General features: G+C 38.4%; 1 protein-coding gene across 2 annotated transcripts in view; it reads left to right on the top strand.

Annotated features, from left to right (window-relative positions):
- LOC146379507 (uncharacterized) overlaps positions 1-14,769 on the top strand; it is a 31,843-nt gene that overhangs the window by 650 nt on the left and 16,424 nt on the right. The window contains exons 2-7 of one of the 2 annotated variants that reach the window (XM_084940790.1): positions 728-774; positions 5,161-5,279; positions 9,428-9,532; positions 13,085-13,127; positions 13,495-13,538; positions 13,635-13,680. In XM_084940790.1, the coding sequence (XP_084796916.1) occupies positions 9,430-9,532; positions 13,085-13,127; positions 13,495-13,538; positions 13,635-13,680 (236 nt within the window). In that variant the 5' untranslated portion in view covers positions 728-774; positions 5,161-5,279; positions 9,428-9,429. The remainder of the gene's footprint in view (positions 1-727; positions 775-5,160; positions 5,280-9,427; positions 9,533-13,084; positions 13,128-13,494; positions 13,539-13,634; positions 13,681-14,769) is intronic. The other variant, XM_084940791.1, reaches the window with a different exon arrangement.

The following is a 14,769-nucleotide window of genomic DNA, read 5'->3' as shown; positions in this document are numbered from 1 at the left end:
AGCCTTCAGCTTTCAGGCCCCTCTTCTGTGGAACCAGCTTTCAGTTTGGACTCAGGAGACAGAAACAATCTCATCTTTTAAGATCAGGCTTAAAACTTTCCTTTTTTATAAAGCGTATAATTAGGGTTGGATCGGGTGACCCTGTATCCTCCCTTAGTTATGCTGCAATAGGTCTAGGGTGCTAGGGGATACCCATGATGCGTTGCATGTTTCTTCTTCAGTTACCTTTTTCACTCACTATGTGTTTATACACCTCTCTGCATTCATTATTTGTTAATATTAATCTCTGGAAGAAAAAAAATCAATAGAGTCCCCAAGAGTTTTTCAAAGGAAAATGTTTAATCTGGTCAAAACAGCAGGAAGGATAACAACACCCCTCACTCCCTGAGACATGGTCGAACAGGCCACAGTTCTACAGCACCTTCATGTTCCAGCTCCTGTTTTAGCTAATTTCTTCAGTGTAGATTTTTTTGTCTGTGCATATTCTTCTTTTACTTTCTTCCTTTAGATGAAGGTAAGAGGTTCTGGTTTCTTATCTCTGGTGCCCCAGATAAGGACTGCCACTGCTTGGCTTTGCTTTTTGTTTTTTTTTCTTTAGCTTTCTGTCCAGTTATTGGTTTATTGGTTACAATTTAATTTCTTGAGTTGTAGTTTATTTTAGCTTTTCATCTCCTGTGTCATGCATTCAGTCTTGCTTCTCTTGTGTCCTTATCCCTATTGGTTTCAGCTGCATCCAGTTACCCTCTTGTGTCCAATCCCCTCGATTACCTCAGTGTGAGTATTCAAGCCCTGACTTTTACTTTCTGTTTATCCTTTTGTGTCATTCCCCACATGTGACATGTCAAATATCAATGTCAATCACTGTTTTGCAATATGATATAGAAGCAACGATTCCAGATTCTTTTTTCCTTTCTCACCCATTCTCTCCTTGGTTATAAGGTGTTTATCTTCGTCGCGTGACGCTATCTTCTTTCCAGCATGTATTTGAAGTTGTAACAGCACAAAATGTCCAAGGAGATGAGGGCGATCATGGCAGATCGTCTTGTAATCAGAAGGTTGCCGGTTTGAGCCCCGGCTCCGACAGTCTCGGTCGTTGTGTCCTTGGGCAAGACACTTCACCCGTTGCCTACTGGTGGTAGAGGGCCCGGTGGCGCCAGTGTCCGGCAGCCTCACCTTTGTCAGTGCACCCCAAGGCATCTGTGGCTACAATGTAGCATGCCAGTGTGTGAATGGGTGGATGACTGAATGTAGTGTAAAGCACTTTGGGGTCCTTAGGGACTAAGTAAAGCGCTATCCAAATACAGGCCATTTGCCAAGGAGATGCATCTTTATAGATAATGCAACTTAATTGGATTGATGATTAACATGATTAACTGGTCTGTCTAGAGATTTTGTTTGCTTTTACTGACAACTTGGTGGAATCTGAAAGTAACCCACACGTGTGACGCAACCACTGAATGATAAATCATAGACTGGGAGTTGTCACAAAGCAAATATAGCAACATATTATAGTGGCACTGGAATCATTATTCATGGTAAATAAAATAAGGACCTCCAAATGAAAGCTGAAACTATAAAACATTTTTGAGTCTTGGTGTAATGTCTGGATGACTGATAATTGTGAGTCAATGAGAAGACGTTTTAAAAGGAAAATGCAAAATGCAGTTTAATTTATTTTAATTTTAAAAGTTGAAAGCTAATTGAAGTTTATCTTTATATATTGTTTTCGAAGTTGATATATTAATATCAACTTCGATAGTTATTATTAAATAACTAATGATTAATATATAATTCATAGTTCAGCATATTGGGAGAGAGTACGACCATGCAGGCTATGTTATTCACCATATTACCATGGTGTCATTCCACTATTATTACCAATGATTACCACCCCCGCTAGAAAGTTATGAGTAGAGATGCGCAGTAACGTGTTACAAGTAATGTGCTACTGAAATCCGATTACTTTTTTCAAGTAACAAGTAAAGGATTACCTTTACTGCATTACTAAACCGTGATTTTGTTTGTGAGAGTGTCTCATGAGAATGACATACAAACCTGCGACATCCGTGGCAGCAACAGACGTGTGTTAGATCAACAATGGATAATATGGAGTGCGGGAGAAAGTACGACCATGCAGCTTTTAAAGTTTGGACATTACTTTGAGTTTGATTCCCCTAAAAAGTGCCAAAAACAGCGAAAAATCTGAGCAAGCACCTAGCAAGCCCCCAGATCCCCCCACTGACATGAGCCGCTGAGGCACCGGGCAAACCTCCACCGACCCCACTCCCGCTAAACAGGTGAAAATAGATTTAAGAGCAACAAGACTTAGTGCCACTGAATCTTTTATTTTATTTATTTTTTTGCTCTGTTTTACTTGCATTTATTTGAAAGAGTGAGTGTAAACACAAAAAAATATTTTATTTTATATGCTTGAATATGCAGAAGATAGGTTAAATGTTAGACAAATTTCTTCAGGTCAAAGACTGTTATATCATTCATATCGTATCATTTATTTTTTGCTTGATGCAATGTGCATAAAGTTAAAAGATTAAAACTAATAAAACAAGTTTTAAAAAGAGACTTTTGATTGAATTTTATATGATAGATTATGAGGAAAAAATAGAATTGGGCTGAAAGGTCTATTGCTTTAGAACGTATTCAGGTTGTGTATCATGTTTTTAAAAAGTAACTAAGTAATAAGTAACTAATTACTTTTGAAAATAAGTAACCAGTAAAGTAATTGGATTACTTTCTTGGAGAAGTAATTACTATTTTCAAATAACTTGACCAACACTGGTTATGTGGCTGCTTCAACCAGCTCACACTGTGTCGTCAGGTTAGAAATAGGCTCAGAGCAACACTCCCCAGTAACAAGCAAGTCACTCCTCCAATCAGGAACTCACAAAGACCCTCACCAAACAATAAAAGAGGATCTGTTGATTTTCTGACTTGTTAAAGACTTGTGACAGCCCTGGCAGAGCTACCATGGTCTTGTGGTGTGGTGTTACTCTCTCTCTTTATCCCCACCTCCTCTCATCTGCTGTTGTGTTTGTTACTGAGGCAACATTTTCCTATTCTGACCTGTGCTTTTCCTGTCCCGATGCTAAAGCTAGGGTCTGTTTTGTCACTGGTCTTTTATACTTTGTAGCATAACTCTGTTGAACAAATATAGGTATGATATAGGTGTCACTTTCAGATAGTATTATTTTATTTTTTGTGTTGACATTACTGCTGCACTTGTTGTCAATGTCTTTAATAACTGATGTCTGATAGTTGCCAAAATAGAAATAGGAATTTCCCAGAGGGCAATAAACTTTAAAAGGGGGCAGGACTGTGGGCAAAATTTAGCTCAGTGCCTGCTGGTTATCTCCTTTCTGCATAGAAAGGGGAAAATTCTTACTGACTTACTGACTGACTTGCTTGCAGGAGGCGGGTTAGTGAACGAGTTTCACAGCTCGTGAAACTTGGAAACCAACCTGGTGACTAAAACTCAGACATGAGAATTGAAACTCAAGAATGAAAATGAAATCAAAACAAAACTTTAAACACTTTGAAAAGTAATAAAGTCAAACTCAGGTATATTTAAAATAATTCAAAAACCCCAAAATATACAAAAGCCATTTTAAAAGTTATTTTAAGTTAGTTTAAAGCTAGTTTAAAGAAACGGTTTTGCCCTGATTCTGCCTCCCTGTCGCCTTTCTGGGAAATGTGGCACATGATTAACACGTGTTGACTCAGTGTGTGTGGCTGCTGCATGATGTCATGGATGGCAAGGTGGTGACGGCTGCATTAAGCTATTAAAACAAGCTGAACAAGTTGTTAAAACCACACAGAAGTTCTGTTCCAACATTTTTAGTTGTTTAAGTCTTTTTTTTTTGTTTACTAATAAAACCACAAATATATTTTAATACTATGAGAAACTCATGGCAAACAAACAAGCAAAAAAATCCAAAATAACTCGCACAAGGACTCACATTACTACTTTAATATATACATAAAAGGTCGATAAATGCTATTATTTGAAATATTACTACATAAATAAATACATTACTGTAAAACTGGGTTTTTGGGCACAACAAGCAAGAAGCAATTAGTGAAAATGACTCCGAAGAAGATAAAGTCAGATGTCGTAACTGACCTCAAAACCAGATACAGTTGCAACACCTGAGTGGTTGGTGTAGTGGAGACAGTCTTTGAATAACAGTGTTTCAACCATTCCTTATCTCCTTAACTGCACTACTCATCCGCACCTTCGTTTCCTCATTAGACGAGTACAAGTCGCTGTTGAACATTTATAGCTGGTGGAAATACTCAGCAGCAAGGATACTCACAAATACTCCATGTAGGGAACATGTTACTCCAGAATTATACTGTTTATTTAATGTGCAATTCAATTTTAGATTATACTGATTAATTTTAAATCACTACATGGTATGGATGCATAGGGCGGCAGAAAGGGCAGGGGGTCATGTTAGATTCTTAGTAGGTGAAAACACAATTCCTTTGTTTGCAGGATCCCATTAACTCAGGCAAGTTTTCACCTGAGTAGGTCCTTAAGTAACGGCAGGGCAGGACGCAAGCACGATCTACTAGTGGGCAGAGTCAAAGGCAGGATCTACTCGTCTCCCCTGAGAGCAAGGGAAATTATTAGAGAGTACATGTGAGAAATATGCAAAAAACGGGAAAGAAAAACCATCAGAAAATACGTTTTCACACCACTGTACGGTCCAGTGACATTGGAGGTAGCCACAATCCTTTTTCTTTATCGTTTCAGAGTCATGTGGCTGGGCTTAGCCTGTATCAGCTGTCATGAGGTCAGAGGTGGGGTGCACCTTGCACACGCCTTGCACAGGTTGCTATTGCAGGTCCAACACAGAGAGAGGGGCAACCATTTAGTCATATTGTGCAGGTCTTTGGACTGTGGGAGGAAGCTGGCGGAAATGAGAGAATATGCAAATTTCACATTAAGGTTCCAGCTCAGATGAAAGTTTAACTTTTTTGCAAGTGCTAACCATTGCACTGCTGTGCCACCATAAGATTACATCTAGTGTGAGAACAGCTGAAGAATTTGGCTTAAAAATATCAATGAGAGTTGTTGCTTATAAATAAAAAATTCTGAAGAGAGTGTTTTTGCATGTGTGTCCACTTCAAACCACACAGAGTTTACAGTTGAGTGCTTGACGGATGTGGGGGGTGTTGAAAGAGGAAGCGCAGCTTGTTGTCACTGAGCTGCTGCTACCAGAAACTGCAGAAGAATGAAGACAGACGGACCACAGAAGGTAACACAGAAACACAGCAGATAAAACACATTATTATTATTATTATTTTTTACAATTAAGGGTGTATAACATTGATATGTAAAGGACTTTTTTATCTGATGAGATGTTGGAACAAAAAAAATCCAAATCATGATTTCACTGGTTTCTACATTTCTCTGGTGGCTCAATGGTGTAATGCTTAAACGAAAGATCCCCATTTGATTTTGGGGTTGTGTCCAAAAGGGGAACTGGCATAAAAAGCCGGCCTAATAAAACATGTAGAACCACCTGCTGTGAATAAGTGAGCAGCTGAAAGTAGTTTCATCCTCTACATTTATCTGAAAGTTTAAGATTTTACCTGCAAAAGATGTGACCAGCTCCTAAAAATGAAATGCTGCTCCTTAAACTGCCAAAGAATGGTTATATATAAAAATTAAAAAAAATATCACAGGCATTAATGAATACATTATTAATGACGGTCCAAAGATATAATTCTCCGACAGGATATAACTCTCTTACTTTTACTGCTGCTTTAAGTGCAATAAGGTGCTTATGATTTTTTAAAAAAAAAAATCACAATTAGGATTTTTATATGGTTTTATTTCTGCTTATTCAAAGACTGTATTAATTTAATCGTAAGTCAATGGAAATATTTTAAACTGCTTGCTTGAAAGTACCAAATGTATTTAGTGCCAAAAAGTAAGTAAAGTACCTTATGTCTGGGTATCTGCTGGCAACTGAGGGAAGTAAGTAATGGGATAAGATTTACACAGTAAAAGTGTACAAATTCATCATTTGGATACAAACAGGAGGAAAGCGAAGAAAAAACTTACATTTTAGCAGCTAATTTTTATGAATAAAAACACACAGATGGGCCAGATAAAGAAGTGTCAGAACTTATTAAATATTACGACATAAAGTAATACTAACATTCAGGATTCAGAGCTTACATTTGTCCCAGGTTTAAATTTTAGTAGAGAAATTAAAATAAGGGTCTGCGATAGTGAGAATGAAAGATTAATATGAAAACGCAATCATTAATTCAAATGTACAGAATGAAGATAAGAGCTGGTGTATTGTTTGTTGTAGTAGTGGACAGCTATTTGTTGGCGAATATGTACATATGCAAATATTCAGTGAGAAGGCTCGACATAAGCTTCATTTAGATAAAAACAGAAAAGACAGCAGTCCTACATCATTAGAAAAAAGTTCCTTAAAAAAAACTTTACATTGAGTTTTGAGAGTCAGGAAGTCAAAATGAAAAGGTCGCTATATGCTATATTCATATTGGAGTCCATTAAAAACCTTTTAATCTGCTCTGAAAACCAATGCATGCTTTTGCTGGCAGATTTATAAACACTGCAAGATTTTTCCACCAATTTCCTCTAGCATACGTTCACTCCATTGCTCATGGCGATGGATCCAAGTTTTTCCTTCATCAGGATTTTTGGCGTGCCAATGTGAAATTTGTTGCCGCTGTAATATTACATTTTTTATTATTGTGGTTTAAATGACTCAAACACGGTTGGATTTTTGTTTATCAGGTGAGAAGTGAATGCACAGATTTAATTTAGATAACAGGCATTTTCACTCTACTGTGCGTGGACCAAAGGCGTTAAATGAATAACAGCGGATAGAGCGATGTTTGGCATCATCCAAATACCGAACACGTCCACGTTTCTCTGCAGCAGGACACAAAATCTTTACAAATAGCAACAAAGATTCATCAGTGCTCAGAGGAACAGTACGTGCTGCAGTGGGGCTGTGATGGAAAAACTGCCGCCCGCTGGAAAGACAGACTTTCCAATGAGACCACAACTTGAGACCTGAAACCAAAGCATTTCACAATGGATGGAAATAATAAACTATGATGTAGAATGAATAACTCATGTTCTAACCCAGCACTGAGATGCTGATGATATTTAAAGGTGTCAAATATTTACATATTTATACATCCCTTTCCAAAACGCTGCATTAAATGTTGGCGTCTTACTTAGATCCCACGCAGAGTTCACTTGGACTAAATGTGTGAATTTTGCCTAATTGTCACTGTTTGCTCATTGTAAACTTAAATGCATTACTTCATTCATGCAGATTTGCTTTTATACACAGTAAACAAAGATTTACAATTTTATGAAGCCTGATGAGGAAAAACCTGTTCAGACAATTGAAGAGAAGTGACGATTTGTTAATTTAATTAATTTATGTGTTTATTTAAATCTTATTCAGCCTCTAATATATACAGACTCTTGCGGGGGTCATTTTCTGTTGACTTTGATAAAGACCAGTCATATAATATCTGACTGTAGCTAATAAACTGAATACTTTATTAGCTACATCTACTGGGTTCGACCATCTCTTGCCTTCAGAGCGGTCTTAATTCTTAATGGCATCGATTCAACAAGGTGCTGGAAATATTTCTCAGAGATTTCGGTCCACGTTACCACAATAGCATCACAGTCACTGCAGATTTGTCAGCTGCACATCCACGACAGGATCCCCAGGTTCACTATATCCCAAAGGTATTCTATTAGATTGAGATCTGGTGACTGTGGAGGCCATTTGAGTACAGTGCACTTACTGTCATGTTTAAGAAACTGGTGGGGGATTATTTGAGCTTTTTGATATGAGATTTTATCCTGCTGGAAGCAGCAAGCAGAAGAAGGGTACATTGTGGTCATAATGGGATAGACGTGATCAGCATCAAAGCTCAGGGAGGCTGTAGTGTTTGAACAATGGTCAGATACAAATAGTCCCACACCATTACACCCCCAGCAGCCTGAATCGTTGATACAATGCAGGATGGCATAACAGCATAACCCTTTCATGCTGTTTCCATCAAATTATGACCCTACCATCTGAAGGTCGCAGCAGAAATCCAGACTAATCAAACTAAGCAACATTCTTCCAATCCTCTGTTGCTGAATTTTGCCTGCGTGAACTGTAGCTTAGTCTTCCTGTTCTTAGTTGACAGGAGTGGCATCCAGTATAGCTTTCTGTTGCTTTAGCCCATCTGCTTCAATTTTTGAGATGTTCTGTGTATCTTGGTTGTAATGAATGCTTATTTAAGTTACTGCTGTCTTCCTATTAGCTTGAAGCAGTCTAGCCATCCTGCTCTGACCTCTAAGGCATTTTCACCCAAAGAACTGCCGCTCACAGCAGTTTTTCTCTGTGCGCTTTGAAGTTCGCATGGTCGTCTTGACCATGTCTAGATGCTTAAATGCACTGAATTGTTGGCATGTGATTGGCTGAACTAGACATTTGTGTTAAGGAGCTGTTGAACAGGTGCCCCTAACAAAGCGGCCGGTGACTGTAGGAGTTGCATGCTAATCACAAACACCAGCACTCGTACAGACACAAAAGTTTAATATTTATCATTATTACCTGTAAATGAATAAGCTATACCAAATTTTCAATTAAAAAAAGTTGATAATTAACTTTTCTTTGATCACAAAGGCAGCAACAGCTTTAAACTTAAAGTAAACTTAAATTCAATTCAATGTAAAAATTCTCTATTTTATGAAAACACAACTGAAGCGACATATTGTGAGTAATACTTGAGTAGTTTTAGCTTTTCAATCCAGTTGCACAGCCTATCTGACCTCTCACACTCCTCTTAAATAAATTTACGTTACATTTTTTTTTTTAAATCAGATTCTTAAAATTAGATTTAATCTGCACATTTGTTGAACTCTCTTAACCTTAACCCCAGAGATCATTGCCTTTTGTTTATTCTTGGAAAAGGAGGGCTGACCAGACTTTAAAAGAAATGCGCTCGGTGAGAAAGTTGCAAAAAACGTTTTCCAAAACGAGCCTGATTAGTCACCTGCTGCAGATGAATATGAAATGACCTTTCTGAGATCACACTATAAAATAATGTGTCCTTGAAAAAAAACCGTTTTCTTGCATTGAGGTGTGTGATGCTTCTTAAACGGTGTGGGTAGGTGTTAGCCCCATACACAAAGCAGTGTTTCAGTTTTGTTTTGGCTGACCACATCCTGTGGTTCTTTGCCGTGTTAACAGGAAAGCAGCAGCAGCAGCTGCTTAAGCCATGTAGGTGTGAATGCCTGTTGACCAGTAATGTCTGCATTAATATAACTAAACAAACTGAATGGATCAGTTTGAGTTGCTCTAAAGTCTTTCCTCTCTCTCCTTTGTGTGTCTGTCAGGTATGATAGGAAATTCTGGCCCGCTGCCCGCAGTCCTGACTGTTGCGTCAGTGGCTTTACTGAGTCTGCTGACGCTGCTGTGTCTGCGATGCAAAAGGAAACCCAGTAAGTACATTTCTCAGAGAGCTTGGACCGATGTGACCGATTTCAGGTGTGAATAGTGATATACACAAACAACTGAACTGGAGACACATGCGGGCTTTGTTTTACTTCGCTTGAACCACATGAAGCAGTTTGGGGGGAGGCAGCTCTTCACGCTGTCTCTACCCGCTTTCCATTCTTGGGTCAAGCACAGTAAGTACGTCCTCCATAGGGAGGTCTACTGCACAGCTGCAGAACAAATGAGTTTAAAGATCAGCAACACCACACGCTGTATGTGGGTCACAATGCTGAGGATAATGTGTGAGCATGCTGGTCCCCTGCAGAAGAACCACATGCAGTCTTTATCTTATCTTAATCTCTTTAATCAGATATGAGCGCTAGTCAGCTTTACACCTACAGCATTTTACAATCACAAAGACACCTAACATACATGTCTCCAGGCTGTCAGAGAGAAACCACGCAGACGCGGGAGATCTTGCATACTTTTTACAGAGAGGCCGGCACCACCCTGCCGCTTCAAAGCAAAGATGAGATGTGAAAAAATCTATTTACCCTTGCTTATTTTACACATCCACACAGACCAGACATGGAGGCAGGATTGGGGGGAATTAAAAATTTAGCCATTATAGATATGTCATTGTAATAACATACGTTCCATTAACACATTTGTCCTTGTCAAGGTAAAGACCCTTGAACAAATGTTAACAGCACGGTGATCCACTGCGAGCGAGCACCCAGCCCCCACAAGCCGTCGTACCAGGAGCAGAGAGCAAAGAGACGAAAGAAAAGCGTAGAGCAAGGACAAATAAAATAGGGCAGAAGTCAGAACCACCGAAAAAGTTCTCATATTTCAAAAACCCCCCAAAACTGTGTTGTAGTATAAAGGAACGCTTAAAGTCAGGTACAAATAAAGCCAGTTACATTCTCGCTTTTTTAGATCTAATAGTTTACAGAAGTGATGATTTCTCAGAGATGAGATCATGTTTTTCAGCTTTGCCTCTAGTCCAGCACAGGGATGTCAAACTCATTTTAATCTGAAGGGCACATGCAATTTAATTAGATTTGACATGGCTAGAAAAGTATTGTATAATAACCTAAACGTGCTCCTTTCAGTGCAAAGAAGCACAGATGCACTTTGAAAACATCAAACTTTATAGATTTAGAGATGAAAATAACTACAGTTTGAGGATGTGTGACTATGTTTTATACACTTCTGTCATTTCAAAGATATGTGACTGTTGTAAAACAAAGAAGCATAATCTAACCAGTGGTGTGGCAGGTCGTGGGTGATGCCTCTCAGTCAGAAGCATGTTAGACTGAAGATGATTCAGATGCAGGCTCAGAGGAAAATAACAAGTTTTACTCTCATTATGTGATGCATTCTTAATGACTTCACAAAATAATGATTCCTTGCTATGATAGGGGTCTGATCATGGAGGACTTTGTATGTGAGGATTTTAAATTCTATTTAACGAAGAGCCAACGTCACTTTGAAAGGGGATGAAAGCAGAAGATCATCAAACATGCTGCACAGGAACTGAATAGGAACATGTGATGACAGCCAGCAGGCTGAGTAGAAGACAGAGCTATATACACTCACTGGCCACTTTATTAAGTACCTTGCTACTACCAGGGTTGAACCACCTTTTCTTTCAGGACTGCTGTACATTTTCATGACTCGACAAAGTGCTGGAATCATTCCTCTGACATTTTGGTCCACACTGACATGATAGTGTCACGCAGTTGCTGCAAATTGTCTTCTGCTGTCCAAATTGAACTGCTCTTGTAATGGGTGGTTATTTGAGTTAATATTTTTTTTCCTATCAGCTCAAAACAGCCTGACCATTCTTCTCTGGGGTCAACATGGCATTTTCACAACTGCTGCTCACAGAATATTTTCTATTTTTCAGCCCATTCTCTGCAAACCATTGAGCTGGTTATGTGGGAACATAGACTAGCTTTTAAAGTCTCTTAAATCACCTTTCCTTCCCTGATGATGCTCGGTTTGAGCTTCAGCAGGTTGTCTGTTTACATGCCTAAATGCACTTAGTTGCTGCAATGTGACTGGCTGGAATATTTGCATTAAGGAGCAGTTGAACAGGTGTTCCTAATAAAGTGACCAGCAATTGTATACAAAGAAGTCTGACAGGCAAAGAAAAACAGGAGAAACACATTATCAAAAAGGTAAAAAATCAAATCAGGGAGTCCAAGGACAATAAACAGGAAGCAAAACTAACACCTTATACCCAAGAAAACATCCTTCATCGCAAACACAGGAAATAACCCAAAGACACTGAAAGACATGAACACTAACACAAGATGACAAAAGCAAAGGGAGAACAGAGGGACCAAGAAGAAACACAAGATAGACTAAAACTAATGATAGAAAAGATCAAAACACAAGAAAAACACAAAACTGAACTTATTTCTTGAAGCCATTAAGTTAAAACTAAAAGAAAGAGACTCAACATTGCCAGGACTAAGACTTGCAATGTGTTGATAATAAAGAAATCAAAACAGGACTCTGAACCTCGAAGTTGAATATATCAACTTAGATTTCAAAAAAGAAATTAGGGACAAATAACGGGGACAACTGAAGATCAGTTTTCCATAAATTTTGCCATAACGTGGAGTCAGTCTGCGATTTGGTAGGCTGAAGTTGGCAATTATATACTCAGTGTTGGATGTTTTTTTCTTTTGAGCCGATTTATTTTCTCAGAATGGTGATGCAGGAGATTCCCAGAGTATTTTCATAAATTTATTTATTTTCATTTATTTATTAAAATATCAATATTTAGTGTCCCTTGTATCGATACAAAATATTGCGATACAGTGCTCTATTAGTTTTTCCACCACCAAGTGTTTCCATTCATCGTTGTTATGAGATTACTGGCTATTAGTTTGCCAAGAGAAACAACAGGTGGTGCAAAGTTTGCAGTCAGGTGCCGCTTAAATCCCAGCAAAAGAAAAAAAATGAGTCACACCTCCACAGAATTCTCATTTGTTCATGCAGCCTGCTTTCTTAATCATAAGATTTTTGCTTATCAACTCAACATGTTTTCTGCATTGTTATCCTTTATCCTAGAGTAGCTTTGCATGAGTCACAGTTTAGAATAATCCTTTTTTTAATCTTATACTTCTTGGTGCAAACCCTCAGTTCATCTTCTGTCTGAAAAAAGAAGCAGTTTAAACATCTTCCCCTTTAAGCCACTTTCCTTTGATTGGCTGCTCCTCACAAACAAAGGATTTGAGCGGCAGGTGGGTGGAGCTTCTGCACCCACAACCACAACTGTGAGCCATAGATTACCATATGGCAATATTCACTTTTATTAACATCTTGTAGACCACCATTAACCTCCTGAGACCCTGCATACTTATATGGAGACATTGGTTATTGCCTTATTGTAGCCTACACTTATTCTACTCAGCACAGACTTGTGGGATCACACACATCGTACATTTATAGTCATAAGACACAGCTGCAGTCAACTGGTATAAATATTGAGGTTGAATTCTTTCAACCTGTTTCTTTCTTCTGTCTTTTTTTACCTGCAGAGATCATTCAAGAGGACCGTCAAATATACAATCCACCAACGTTGTAAGTAATATCTTACATGATGATAAACTTTTCAGTCTATAGAGAGCTGTAAAAATGTCTGATAAAAACAAATAAATATATATAGATATATATTTTTTGTGACATGTGTCAGATGAGCAAAGTGACTGCAAGAAAGAAAATTACAGAACGTGTTCATCGCTTTCCTGCAAGTTTAGTTTCATTCACTTATTGAAAGTCTCATAAATCTGCAGATAAAGCCTTAAAATTACATAGTTAAGCATCTCTAAAGGCCTTAAGCAGTAAACAGTAGTAATAGTAGTAAACTGTGTGGCTACCATAAATATTTAATACCAGCATATTTTAATCACTTCATAAAAGTCCTGACATTAAAACTCTATCTCGACAGCCAACGTGGGGGGAGTCAGTTTGCAGTGATGCGATCAAAAACAGGTAGGTTAAAGTAAACCGATGAAATCTGTACCTCAGATACCGCCTCTGTGAAACGAGCTTTAATGCTTTGTTTAAAATCCTCGTTTTATTTTTCAGTAACCAAAACCAACCAGATATCATCATCATTTGCAGCAGCAGCAGCGTACGTACAGCGTGAGACACTGTCACTTGCAAGACTGCACGATATTTAACCGCACTTGGTTATGTGTTTCATGCAGTGCTTATGCATATCTGCGCACACGAGAAGCTTTTTATCAGGGCACATAACACAGAAGCCAGATCAGTTAAAGGTCAAGTACAAAGACTCAGCTTTAATGGTGTTACTGCTGAAAAGCACTTCAATCTGCAAACAGTTCCCCCCTGATTCCAGCTTGAGTTTATAAGATGTATCCTCCATCAGCTATTGCTGATTAGAGATTTGATATAAGTGACACACACAGTGAATTCTATTTGCTAAATATGCCCACGTCCAGCAACTCCCAGAGATTTTATTTCTTATTAATCAATGCTGTAGGTGATTCTTTATTCTCCAGTTTGAAGTCTATACACTGAATTTTAGTATGTGCTTTAATAACTCAACTGGTTCTGTATCCTCTTAGTTTTGCTGAACCTAAATAGCAGTGGCAAAGATGGATGGACATGCTTAAACTTACTTAACTTAACTATTGATTTTCAAATCCAAAGTTTGAAGAAGAGGGAAGAAAATTAAATATGTAACACTTTAGCCAATATTCTAATTAAACTGCCTCATTTTTAATTTTACTGTTACTATGTTTGAAAGCTATAAAACTACTATATGTTTTTTGGCAGGGTTTTTTCAAAGTAGGCTGTTTATATTTTAATTATTTTGCACAAACATAAGCAGTTGATACGTAAAAAAATAAAAAGTTTAAATTACCAAGGCTACTGAAGGTTTACTAAGAGATATGAATGCAGCATTGTGGACTATTCCTACTTGGGCACCACTGAAACAAAGCACCTGGCATCCACCATGGGAGAAGTGATCACTGAGATGCTCCAAAATAAGATGGGGTCCCTCTGGGCGACCAGAGGGGCAAAACACCAGTTACTGGCAAACAGAGCAGTCGCTCGAGACTGTAAGACCAGTCTGACCAACCTGTGTACCTCTGCCTGGATTGACTACAAGAAATGCTACGACTCAATGCCTCACATATGGATCCTGGAATGCCTAGAACTTGTGCCTAGAAGTTCAACAGGACCCTTAGACCCT

This window comes from Perissodus microlepis, chromosome 10 (genome assembly GCF_051167445.1).
Source record: "Perissodus microlepis isolate ML-2025 ecotype Zambia chromosome 10, ASM5116744v1, whole genome shotgun sequence".
In the NCBI taxonomy this organism is placed as follows: Eukaryota; Metazoa; Chordata; class Actinopteri; order Cichliformes; family Cichlidae; genus Perissodus; species Perissodus microlepis.
Note: the sequence above shows the minus strand (reverse complement) of the source record. Positions and strands in the feature narration are given on the sequence as shown.